The following is a 13,441-nucleotide window of genomic DNA, read 5'->3' as shown; positions in this document are numbered from 1 at the left end:
CTGAGTGAAACGGCCCCCACTGATAAATGGGCTTCTCCACAGCTAACTGAACTTCCTCCCTTGAGCCAATCGTTTGAGTTAGCATGCATCCCCTGGGAAAATTAAGGAGTGGCATACTGGGATTCCTAGCTGAGAATCAGTTTAATTACTTTGATGTCTTAATACTTTTCAACGTCCAATCAATCACTTGATAAATATTTTTTAAATGCTGCCGTGTTCCAAGCCCTGTATCAGGGGCTGGGGATCGCAAGGTGAGCCAGTACCGACATTGTTCCTACCTTCCAGGAGCTTCCAGTCTGGTGAGAAAAAGGGATATTGACCTGTCAGGAGAGGGCTGCTGTGGGGAGGAAGCATCAAACATGAGGCCCTCGGAAAGGTGATGGGACTGCACTGAGGGGACCCTTGCTGGGCGGGGGGGTAACTGGGCAGCCAGATGGCATCTGCACCTGCGAGTCAGAGAAGGGGGCAGGGATGTAGTGCCAAATTTGTCAGCCCCACTCAGTATCCTGCTTTCCCCTCCCCCTAGCCATTCTGTGACAACAAAGGGCATCAAGCCAGTTTTTCTCGGCCAGGACGGTCCTCCTTCCATCATTCCTGCCTTCTGTGTCTTCTGCTCCATTCCTGTTCCCAGCTCCTCCCCGATCCTCACCTAAGGTGGTCCCCATCCCACACCTTTCCTAACTAACCTGCATGTGTGGACAGGTCAGGCTAGGAAATGAAAACACCTGAGAAGTGAGAAAAGCTGAGAGACAGAAAAGTGGTTGTTACCCTGAGGTCACCAGCTGGTGACTGACTTCCTGGTCCTTAAGACCTGGTCGCCAACCACCAAGGCCATGGCCTGTGGCGGTCTGTCCCCATCCGTCTCCCTGCCATGCACACAGCTTCTACAGTTTCCCAGGGACTTGTTCTCTTGTACCCCTTCACCTCTCCAGCTCCCGTCCCCCTCAGCGCAGGTTCTGATACACCCTAAGTCAGCCCCTCTTCCGCGTGATCTTGGAAACCACACTGCCAGGAACGTTGACAAGCATGTAGATATACTGGCACTACCAAGGAGGCGGGATTGGAGCTACATCAAAGTAACACAACTTCCATCAGAACCGAGGCCTCCTTCACTGTTGTTAATAACCCTTGGGGCCCATACACCCCTGTGAAATCTTTCATTCCCCTAGCGTCTCCCGGCTGCTCTTGTCCAGCTACCTAGCCTCTCTTCCCTTCCTGTAGCTCCCTTTCGGAAGCACAAACAACAAACCCCACCAACCGCCATTGCACACCTGCCCCAGGCTTGCTCTAAGAAGAATTCCGGTACCCGCTATTATAAAGATCATTTTTTTTTCACTTTGTTATATATTATTGTGAAACGTACAGAAAGCTGAAAGCGCTTTATAAATAACAGTCCCAGCTCGTGAGCGGCAGACACGCTTCCCATCTCACGCTTTCTGTCTTCGTGCAGGGCACCTGTCTGCCGAAGGTTATGGGCAGATATGGGGGTGGACCACTGACCTTGGACCTGGCTTGCAGCCTTGACCCCAACCCGTATGACCTCTTCCAGTGCTAACTGCCCCCTTGGAATCCTGGGGGAGGACTGAACTGGCCTCACCCACTTATTCTGGGCGGCATGTCACCGCAGGTATTTGGCTTGCTAGGATTAAGGGATTTGCTGTTGCAAGTTGTTAAATAAAAAAACAGGAGGGGCGACAACATGCACCAGGTGGCACCATAAATCAATTAGGAGGGTGTAGAAGAAGGTTTGCATTTCTTAGTCTTCCTTGGAAGGTTCTCCCTTCTTTTGTCAGGGGGAGCAGCAGTGGGGGGAAAGGATTGCTTTCTTGTTGACTATAGTTAAACAAACATTACTCAAGCTAATTAAGGCCTAGAGAACAGTTAAACAGGAAATTACAGTAGGTGGTTTAAATGCTACCATCAATATGAGTGTATTGATCAGTGGCAGGTAGAAGTCTATTTTTTACTTTCTGTTTTGAATTACCAAAGTGTACATGCCCATTACGTAACATTCTAATAGTTAAGGATATAAAATAAAGGGTGAAAGGTCCTACCTCTCTCCTTGGCCACCCTCCTCTAATTCCCCTTCTGAAGGCACCACTCATACTTAGCTTGGCATAAATTCTCCTGGGCTTCTGTCTACGAATACATGATATTATGATTTTTTTTAACCAAAGCGGGGCGAGGCCATACATATTTATCTGCAGATCACCACTGTTTCTGCCCACGTAGCGGTATATCATGGATATCTTTCTGGTTCGGCTGGGTCATTAACAGCTGCAGAGTATTCTCCATCATAATGCAGTTTCAATCTCCTATTGATAATTATTGTTTCCCCTTTTTTTCAATGCCCGTGTCTGTGGGCACAAACATGAAGATGCCTATAGGATGAGATCCTAGAAGTGGACTTGCTAGATCAATGGTATGTGCATTTCAATAGTCGATAGATATTACCAGGTTTCCTTCTAACAACATAGCATTAACTTACACCAAAAAGCACATGAGTGCCCATGGAAGAGAAGGGTTCATAAAATAAAATTTTTCAACAAAAAGAGTAGAGAAATTCGGAATGTGATTTAGGGCGTGCGGTGAGCTGCTTGCTTTCACTCTGCCTCCGATGGATCTCTCCTCGTGGGACACATACCCTGCTGGGCAAAGAGCGTAGGAGCGTGTGTGGCAGGTTGGTCCCTGCCCCAAGAAGGAAGCCATGGCCCACGGACCCTCCTCGCAGCCCCGCAGAGACTGTCAAGGGAGGAGGCGCACGTTAAGCCACCCGGGCTGGTGCCTCGGCACAACCCGGAGGCCTGCCGGTGCCCCTGGCTGACACTGCGCTCTGCTGAAATCTAATATCTTGTTTCTTTTTCCTTCTGTAACTAATGAGCAGGATGACAAGTACTGGGCAAGGCGCAGAAAGAACAACATGGCAGCGAAGCGCTCGCGCGACGCCCGGCGCCTGAAGGAGAACCAGATCGCCATCCGGGCTTCGTTCCTGGAGAAGGAGAACTCGGCCCTCCGCCAGGAGGTGGCCGACCTGCGGAAGGAGCTGGGCAAGTGCAAGAACATACTCGCCAAGTACGAGGCCAGGCACGGGCCCCTGTAGGACGATGGCATTTGGGGGGAGGGGCTGGCCTTTGACTAGATGGACACTTTGTTTCCTGTCTGATCGCACCACACCCGAACCAACCTTCCTGACATCAGCACTTTACCAGAGGCACCGGCACAACCGCCCCGCGTGTCGGTGTGTATGTGCGCGCACGCCTGCGCTTGTGCTCCCGTGTGCGGTCAGCGGTGTGCGTGCGCGCGTGCGCGCGCGTCCCTTTCTTTGCACTTGCTATTTTCAGATGTCCCTCTCACCCTCTTTTAGTTCCGAAAAAGAAAGGTGCCATGTTTTTACTGGACTGTGGAGCCCTCTCGTGGGTTTTCCTGACCCTCCCTTCTCCCCTGCTCCTGCCGTTTCGGTGTTGCTGCGTGTTCGCTCTTACCCACTCTTCCAGGACCCTCTGCTTGGAGTCACTGACAAGGGCCCTGATAAAACGGTAGATCTCAGTTTTCAAGACGACAAGCTTTTGTTTCTGTTTAATCTGTAAGTAACCGTGCTAATAAGGTGCACAAAATTACCTAGCACTACACCGCAGCTCTATCCAGTTATAGGTTGCTTTCCTCATACTTTCAGTTTGGGTGATGATCGTCTTCAAATTTAAAGTGCTGTTTAGATTTATTAGATCCCGTATTTACTTACTGCTATCGACTAAGTTTCCTTTTAATTCTACCAACCCCAGATAAGTAAGAGTACTATTATAGAACACAGAGTGTGTTTTTGCACTGTCTGTACCTAAAGCAATAATCCTATTGTACGCTAGAGCATGCTGCTTGAGTATTACTAGTGGACGTAGGATATTTACCCTACCTAAGAATTTCATCCTTTAAAAAAAAAAAAAACAAAAATTACAGTAATGCATTCGAGCATGCCAGAACATCCCCAGGACAGGGAAGCGGAGGGAAATGCCAGGTCTAAGAAGGAGGGGTTAATTTATCAGTATACAGCCAAAAAAAAAAAAAAAAAAAAAGGCGTCTTGGAATAGCTTTTGACATTGATACATTTGGTTTGTTCTCTCCCCTCTCCTATAACCCACTCCCAATTTTTCTAGTTAACTTTTTCCATATCCCTCTTGATATTCAAAGCAATTCAATTACTTAAGATTCAGTTTGCCCCATTTTTTGTAATATATATATTTTTGTGAATTATACCTTGCTGTTTTTAAAAATCAGTTGATTAAGTTAATGAGTTGATGTTTTGTGAGACCTTTTTTCCTAGTGGTGTCATTTTTGAATGCTTCATAAATTAATAATTCTGGAGCTCGTGTTTCTTATTCTCTGTTTGCTTTTGAACGGATGTGCTTTTATAAAGTGGACTTCTGAAAATGAATGTAAAAGACACTGGTGTATCTCAGAAGGGGGATGGCATTGTCACAGACTGCGGTTAATCCAATCAATTTAAATGTTTACTATTGACCAAAAGGAGAGATTATTAAATTGTTTAATGTTTATACAGAGTAATTATAGGAAGTTCTTTTTTGTACAGTATTTTTCAGATATAAATACTGACAATGTATTTTGGAAGACATATATTATATATAGCAAAGAGAAAAGGAAAACTATTCCATGTTTTAAAATTATATAGCAAAGATATATATTCATCAATGTTGTACAGAGAAGAAGTGCTTGGGGCGTTTGAAGTCTTTAATATTTGAAGCCTATCACTGATACATCAGCATGTTTTCTGCTTTAAAAGTTTTATGACAGTTTCGAGGCTTGCTGTGATGAATCCCGCTCTAAAATAAATAAGAAGCTTTCTTGTTTCTTATTAGGTCTCAGAAAGAAGTCAGTTAACGTCACCCAAAAGCACAAAATGGATGTTAGTCAAATATTTATTGGATGATACAGTGTTTTTCAGGAAAAGCATCTGCCACAAAAATGTTCACTTCAAAATTATGAGTTCCTGGAATGGAATATCATTGCAAACACCCCAAACAATTCTGTTCTTCTCCGTGGGCACGTGCATCTTAGGCAGTATACAGTCAATATCGGTGCTATGTGTATGGTTTATAATTTGATGGATGTTTTGACTTTAAAGATTGTTCTCCTGTTTCACTAAGTTGTGTGATGTCAAAAGATTCTGCTGTTATCACAAAGAAACATTTTGTGCCAGATTAAAATACCTTTTCATCAATGGGATTTTCTAGTTTCCTGCCTCCAGAGTTATCTAATTCTTTAGTAACCTGGTGGTCTCTTTGTCAAACCATCAGCAGTTCTCTCATAGTTTTATAGTCTTGGGAAAGCTGACTAGTAGGCTGTTCCTACTAGGTATCCATTTTGTCCCAAGCTACAGATTACAGTGGGAGATGGAAGAGTATCGAAATTGAAATACATTGTTAAGGTAAACAACTAATAAACAGAACCTTTGACAATCTCAAGCAGAACTGAATTCAGTAAGAGACACTAGTGGACACAGAATTGGTCTTTTTATCAGTAAAGAGGCTAATTGCAGCAGAATCGTTAGACGGCAGTGTTCACTAAAGCAGAGACAAATGATGTATGGAGTGGAGAAGTGTTGAAGGGATTGTACCGTGGACCATCCAAATTCACTGAAGTATAAAATGATAGCTGAAAAACCTGTATTTGAGCACCGGTCTTTCTTGGAGTTAGGTTGTTTGTATCGAATGAGCATCACAAATGTTTTCAGAAGAAATAAAAGGATCATAATAAAACTTACTGTTTTGTGTGCCAGGAGAGGTTTCAGGAACCTACCTCGTCTTGAAATTTAAAAAATTGGAGTCTGTATAGGTGCCTTATATGTAGGTCATCGTCCCCACACGCACTCGAGCCCTCACTCCTGGACTCGCAGCCTTTTGTCCAGGGCAGTTAACTGGTAAATAGAGTCGTTCTGCTAAGTGGCGTGGGAGGCCATGACCTGATTTGGAATGACTTGGATCAACCAGGGTCAAATGAGTTCTCTAGGCCGCAGCTATTATGAGAGTCCCGTTGTCATTTTTCACCTCTTCATCATATACATCTTTCAGAGATTAATTACTGGGCCATTAAAAATGAATCCAAATCATACCAACATCATTTAGACATGATTCGGAATGAGTGGCCCAGGACTTCATCAAGGTCATGACATCATTTCTTTTTACTAGACTTTCAAAGAAAGGCAAGAATCGATCAGCCTATACCCTTCCATTCATGCTACCTTGCAGAGGTAGATAGGGAATGGGAGGGCTTTAAGTGATCACTTCCTTCTCTTGAGAAAGTTGCCACTTTTTGACCATTGAAACCCCACTTTGGGCAAGATTGCAATAGGCCTTGCATCTGCAAGTAGGACAGGCATGTGCAAAACCGGCCCTTAAAGCAGGAGGACTTTTTGAGGAGAGTGCAGATGGGGTTCAGGCATTGGGTGGGTAGGAAGCTGTAGTGGATAACCCGAAGCTTCCTTTCAACTCACTGGTTTTATACGGGAGCTCAAAATAATTCTAAGTGTTTGTTTAAAAGGTCTCGGGTCTGTTTTTGGAAGAGTCAGGAATTTTAAGTGGATTTCTAACTCTCCTCCTCCCTCCCCGTCCCCCCACCACTGTCCCAGGGTAAAACAACAGACATTCCACACAATGCAAAGTTATACCTTGCTTTTTCCAGTAGTTTATCTAAATTTTCCCTAATGTTCCTTTTAGGAAGACTCAAACTTTATCAGAGTTAATCCCGAGCAATCCCAAGGCAGGCTGGCATGGCCTGCTTGCCTGCGTGGGCGTGGAGGCCCGGATGTAAGCCGGTGTCAGCAAGGTGCAGGTGACAACACTGCACGTTCTGCCCTCAGTGACACCTTGTGCTCGCAGTCTGCCAGCTCCCTGCCTAGGAGCCCCCACTGGGGAGGCCAAGGTCTCCAGGTTTTCTCCACAATTAATAGTGTCATTTAAAAAGTGAACAAAGCATTAGCCTAGATCTTAATAAATTAGACTTGGCAACTAAAGTCAGTACATTTTGCAGAAGACCAAATGTATGTAGGGGTGTGTGTGTGTGTGTGTATGTGTGTGTGTGTGTGTGTAGACATGAAATCTTTAATTTTGGAGCACCTTACCAAACAACAATAATCTACCATTACCCTTCTGGCAATACCACAAAGATTGCATCTGTTCAACAGGCACAAGTTCTCGTGAGGTCAGTTTGTGTACCATGATATTGGTGGTGTTTATGCTGTTGAATGCAAACTTTTACCTGTTATTCTTAATGTTTAATAAACTTTGATTTTTTTTCCTTTTTTCCCATGTATTTTTGTTGACAGTCTGCTAGAAATTAGATTCTGTTCCCAATTCTATCACCGAGAGACCATTTACAGAGATTAGTTACCTAGATGATAAAAATAACACTATGTGGCGATAAATAAACATTTATCTGCCAGACATTGTGCTAAAGATATGGAATATTTTATCTAATCCCATATCAATGCTATGAGGTAGGGACAATTGTTATCCCATTTTACAAAAGAGAAAATAGGTTTGGGAAGTCTAAGAAAATAGAAGCTTACCTAACATCATACAGGTAGAGGTGACAAATGAATTCTGATCCATTGAGTAGGCATCATTTAGAGTGGTTTCCAAAAACCAATCCAAAGACTGTTTTCTGACTGGATATATAAGAATCATCAAGGAACATATTATGGGTGAACAGATCCAGTGATCAGTAGATCTGGCATGGGGGCCTGGAAATCTGAATTATTTAAAGGCTCCCAGCTAACTCCGTGTGAGGCCAAGTATTTGGAGCCATGGACTTATAGACTCTTAGGATGAGTTCATGACCCTTGGGGGGTCCACATAGAAGCTTCAAAACTTCCATAATAACCTGAAACGGATGCAATTTTTGCGTATAACCATATTTATTTTTTTGTAGAGGCGATCCATAGCTTCCCCCAGCCCTCAAAGGAATCTGTGATGCAAGATGGAATTAAAAGTCCCCGATTGATAAGAAGGCTGATGTAATATGGTGGTTCCCAGCCCAGGCAGCCCAGGAGAGTCACCTGGGGAGTTCGAAACACTGGCATTGCATGGGCCACAGACCTCGCCAAGGAACTCAGCATCTCTGGCACAAGAGAAGGGGGCTCTGTGGTGTGGATCTCAATGATTCAAATCTGTCACTTAGCAGGTATGTGACCTTGAGCAGCTACTAAGCATTTTTGAACCTAAATCTCATCTGTGAAATGGGAGTGTCATCTCCACCTCTGAGGGTTGTGGGGAGAACTAATGACATAACAAATGCATAGGCTCTGGCCCATCATAAATCCTGCCATAGGAGCCCGGGAAGGAGAATGTGTGCCTGGAGCACTTTTTCCAGTTCAATATTTCAGACCATTTGTTCCTTCACAGAGGACAGAGAACAGTTCTGCTCAGAAGGAGCAGGTGGCTGGTGGTGTGGGAAGGAGTGGTGCTCTAACATAGATGTGGTTTCATGCTATGACGTCCCTAATAGAGCATAGCTTCATACACAGCTCAGTGAGCATCCACCCACTTGATGGCACCTTCCAGTTTAGACTGAGCAGCTACACGTCAAGATTCAGCTCTATTTTCATCATCACCTTCTCCCCACTCTGAAGAATATGTACGATGACTTTAAGACCCTCTTTTGGGCAACCGATTTTATATTTGGCATCTTCAAATCTCCAAGAGGAAATGCCTGCCTGGACTCTAAGATGGCAGGAACCGATATGAAGACAATCTGTGTCGACAGACACCCAGTCACTCACAAGCCGTCAGTCCCCAGGGCCCGTCACATGCTGCCTGTGTGATGGCTCGTCCATGTATGTTTAAAACATAACAAATGGGCCCAATCATTAAGTCTCTCTCTTCAAAGCATGTGAATTCAATTCCCCCTTTGAAAATTATCGGCTTAGAAGTCGCTTTGGGCATCTTTAGCCAGGAACTGGGTGAGAATTATTGAAATTTTGCCTTTGTGGTCGGTAGATGGCTTCTTGGTAATAAATCAAAAGGATCTTTTGGAGGAGAAAGGCCTGAGTGAAGAAGGTAGTATGCTTCCTCTGCTGCTCCAGGCTTTGAGTCAGTGAGGACTTAGGTCCAAAGCTCCCTCTCTGACTTCTTTTCATCCTGCAAAGCCTGGCACAATGCCTAGAAATAATAGAAAAAGCTAACACTGAATCCTAAACCCTGTATCTGCTACATCTCATTTAATTCTCAACACTATGAAATAGATACTGTTATTATTCCTGTTTTGCAGATGAAGAAAACAGGCTCATGGAAATGAAGAAAGCACAGTTTAAACCCAGGCACAAAGCCTTGTTCCCGAGTTTGTGTGTTAAACCACTCCACTCCATGGCTTCCTATATAAATTAGGTGCTCAGCAAAAGCAAAAGGTAATTACTGTGGCTAGGAGGGTGAGCCTGGCACGGGCAAACCTGGACTTGAATCCCAGCTCTATTACTCACCGTCTGGGTGGCCACAGAAAAGTCACCAAATTACCCTGAGTTTTATCTGTAAAATGGGCATAGTAATACTCTCCTTATAGGGTTGTTGTTAGGATCAAGTGAGAACACACATGTAAAACACTTAGACGAATGCCCAGGGTATAATAGGCATTCAACAAATATTTGCTTTTCATAATAATAATAGTAATTATTAATAAATATTGCTTGATTTGATTTCACTAGTAATGTGTTATAATAGAGTCAGACCATGCGTTGTGTATTTCAGTGGATGCATTTTTATTATACAAATATTTGCTTCAAGAGTAACTGCTGGGTTTTGGCAACATATCTGTTTTATGAATGAGTAACCAGAGGGGAGAGTATGACCCACTTCATGAGCCAAATGTGTTTCTGAGGTCGATTTTATAAACATAAAATTCATGAAGCATTACCAATTTTGAGCCAACCATGTTGCCTTTGATGCTGGAATTTTGGAGACCTTTAAGAATGTACTGGATGGTACTGAAAAGCTGACACTTGCAGCGCAAGAGAAGCCCGTGTTCACAGAGATGAGAAGTTCTGGGTCTTCCTAAAGCTTCTGCCTTCAGGCCTGCCTCAGTCTCCCCCATGGTATATCTGCTCCCGCTAACCACCTGTAGACCCGGCCCAAGCCCACGCCATCGATGACAAGGGTAAGAAGTGTGTCAGCAGCTTTCCAAACCCATTCCTTTTCCTTCTGGACAGGATGTTTGTTTTATTAACACGGCTTCAAGTTCTCCTAGCTGCACCTCCACTCCCCAAAGAGATTGCAGCCCCTAAGCCACTTCTACCTAGAAATTCTGAAGCCACTACTGAAAATGAGTCCCGGGATGTGAAGAACCCAAGCTGTGGCCTTCGGCATGAACCTACAGTCCCCAGCCAATCGGGAGCGGTGCACTTTTCCCGGGGAGTAGATATGATGTGCTTCCAGCATGGGTCACAAGGTCCAGCTACGAGCCAGGTTTCTTGTCTAGGAGTCAAGGCTGTCCATTCTCTTGGCAGCCTCCTGGGACTTGAGAAGCAGGTGAAAGGAAGGAAAGAAAAGAGGGGGTCCTCTCACGAGCTTCTCACAGGAGGAGCGTGCTCTCCAGGGAGGACCGCGGTTCTCGTCGTCCATGGGACACAGCTGAACGTCCCCTCGTCTGTTTCTCATTCGGGCCCTTTCAGCAACCCTGTGAGGTGCTCAGGGCAGAATACATAAGGAAACTGAGGCAAGCCTCGTCCAAGCTCGGAGAGGAAGGGGGTGAGGGGCTGTGCCGCAGAGCGTGTCTCGACAACCCTACGTTCCCTAAGGGGTGTGCGCTGACCCCAGCCCATCCCGCGTGTCTCCTCAACGCCCTGCAAACATACCCCAACTTCCTCAGCTATACCTAATGAGTTTTGAATAAATTTGCGACAATAATTGCCTCTGACAGGGTGCTGACTCCCCAGCCTGGGCCCTGCTGCTCTTCTACCCACCACCTCAGAGATCAAAGATTAGGATTTGTGAGTGAGAAGCCAGGGCGTAATTGATTTCATTGAAGATAGAATTGCCTTTCCTAAAACGAATGTTCCCCACCTATAACCTTACTCTCCTTTTTCTAACTTTTCTGTTCATAGCTTTGAAGGCCAGAAAATGAATGTCCCTTGACAAAGCTCCTGTGACAGCCCGGAGACGCCCCTCCCTGTCTCAATCGCATCCCACCTCCTACCTGAGCAGCATTGCAGAAACCCCTTCACCCTTCTTTCAGCGCCCCCCAAGCCCCCTGCGGCCTCCCCAAAACTACAGAGGAAAGCAGACACACACAGAGCTTCATGAAAAGGTATCCTTAAAAGACCAAAGTGACTTTCTTTCTTTTGAATGATGATGAATCTGAAAAATAGAGGAAAAATAATTTGAAAGAGAAGGAGATAGGGGTGGGTAAGCAGAAAGGAGATGAGATGTCCCCTTGGTCTCACAGTGCTCAGTGGGAAGATTGGACTTGAGCTATCTGTGAACTGAGATGGTCATATTTCTCCCTCTCTCCCTCCTTCTCTCTCTCTCTCTCTCCTTCTCTCTCTGTCTCTGTCTCTCTCTCTCCTTCTCCCCACCCCCTCCCTCTCTCTCTCTTCTTTCTTTTCTAGGGGGTGTGGTAGTGGTGGTGGTGGTGGAGGTGGAGGGGGAATGTGAGCGAGTGGATGGGGGTGAGAGGTGGGAATGCCTAGAGGGGAAGTAGAGATGGAGATTCAAGGTCCAAGGCAGGTGGACGGAATAGGTAAAACCCAGACTTCCTGACAGCCTGGCTGTGACCTTGTAAAACACCACAGTTGACTCTCTCGATCCCCATTCACCAAAGTGCCTGTCTGAGCAGGAAGCCCAGTTCCCATTCTCAGAAATCTGCCCCAAGGCACTTTTAGGATCACACAATACGTTTGAGTCAGCGGATGCCTTGAAGATATTTCATCTGGTAAATCATTTGATTTTTCAGATGAGAACATTGTGGTCTAGAGAAGGAAAGTGATTTGCTGAATGTCCCACACAGCTAAATACCCTTCCAGCAATCCCACCCGTACCCCTGGGCTGTGCTCCGTTTCATAGAGCACCCTATCTCCTCTTTTGCTGGTTCCCATGTGGACCCAAAGTACAAAGATGCTCTGATTCTTTTGCAAATGCGGAAATGGAGGCTGGAAGAACCTCATCCCCTCAATCCACTGTCTTCTAGGGCTAAGTATAGTCTTCAAAAATCCAAGGATCCAAATTCTACCTATTCTTCAAGACAAATTGAAATGTCATTTTTCCCATTAAATCATCTCCAGTCCCCTGGCTGGAAGCAGTCACTCCCTCCTTCTAACCTCACCCCACTTCTGACACGAGCTCTCCATCTGTCCCTCTCCATGATGGCCCACTTCCTACAATGTGGTTTAGACACATGTGTTTACAACATAGCCCCTCCACAAAGATGTCAGCATCTTTGAGGCACATAACGGACGGCAACTGAAACTAATCCTAACTACGTAATTCAGTGTGATCTTTACTCTTTAATGTGTTTTTGTATTTTCGTGTTCTTTTTGCAGAGACTAAAACGCAAAGAAAGGACCTAATCTTAGAACACATTCAATGCAGCCTGCCACCCCACAGATATCCTTCCCCTGAACAATGACGCTCACCTCCTCCAGAAACCATCCATGGGCATATGCGTACCAAGGGCTGGGTGGCAGAACAGATCAGCTCTGGGTAGGTAATAAGGGGGTACACTGTCTAAAGGGATTTAAAAATGGTGATATCAATGTTATATCAATGGGAATATCTGTTATTCAGGTATTGCCCCTATTTTTGCACAAGAAAAAAATTTGAAAATTTTTCCAATATGATAGAAATACAATGAATTTTCTGCTGAAAGTGTTTTAATAGACATTTTCAACTGTGAAGATTTTGGCAAGCTGCTACAACAGATCCTGAAGGGAAACAGACATGGTCAGTATTGCAATTTCTGGAATTTATTGAGAAATGGGGTATTTTATGGCTCTCTGCCGAAGTTGCCCTCACGTAGATATTAAAATTCCTACTTGTAAACCTGTCGATTTGCGTGAAAGAAAATTTCAACATTAAAATTAAGAAAAAAATTATTTGATCACTTATGAGTGAAGATAGCTTGACAAATTCAGCTGTATTGTCTACTAAACATGAATATGAAAAAACAGTCATTGACAGATTTACAGAAGTCAAGGCACAAACATAGAATCTGTAATATCGTTCATTATTCCAACAGGCCAATGTGCAAGTGTGCATTTTTTTTAAAAGAAAATACATTCATATAATTAAAAAGTATTAATCTACTACTTTTTCCCTTGATTTAATTTTTGTTACAAATATGGTTATGTATATGATATTCAAGAGAAGAAAAATTTCATGGTATTCTGGGCATTGTTTCAATTTACAATTGTTACTGAAAATAATCGCGTTGTACAGAGGAAAGGAAG

General features: G+C 44.4%; 1 protein-coding gene across 3 annotated transcripts in view; it reads left to right on the top strand.

Moving 5' to 3' along the window:
• Positions 1–12,796, top strand: part of HLF (HLF, PAR bZIP transcription factor) — a 57,189-nt gene extending 44,393 nt beyond the window's left edge. Inside the window, exons 4-7 of one of the 3 annotated variants that reach the window (XR_002781531.1) lie at positions 2,882–3,072; positions 7,939–8,190; positions 11,102–11,304; positions 12,536–12,796. Coding sequence is in view for 2 of the 3 variants with exons in the window: in XM_011365011.2 (XP_011363313.1) it covers positions 2,882–3,100 (219 nt within the window). In the remaining variant the exon portion in view is untranslated. Of the gene's footprint in view, positions 1–2,881; positions 5,773–7,938; positions 8,191–11,101; positions 11,305–12,535 lie in introns of those variants that run through there. The other 2 variants (XM_011365012.2, XM_011365011.2) reach the window with 2 other exon arrangements.
• Positions 12,797–13,441: the final 645 nt, after the last annotated feature.

This window comes from Pteropus vampyrus, unplaced genomic scaffold (genome assembly GCF_000151845.1).
Source record: "Pteropus vampyrus isolate Shadow unplaced genomic scaffold, Pvam_2.0 Scaffold104, whole genome shotgun sequence".
Lineage (NCBI taxonomy): Eukaryota > Metazoa > Chordata > Mammalia > Chiroptera > Pteropodidae > Pteropus > Pteropus vampyrus.
Note: the sequence above shows the minus strand (reverse complement) of the source record. Positions and strands in the feature narration are given on the sequence as shown.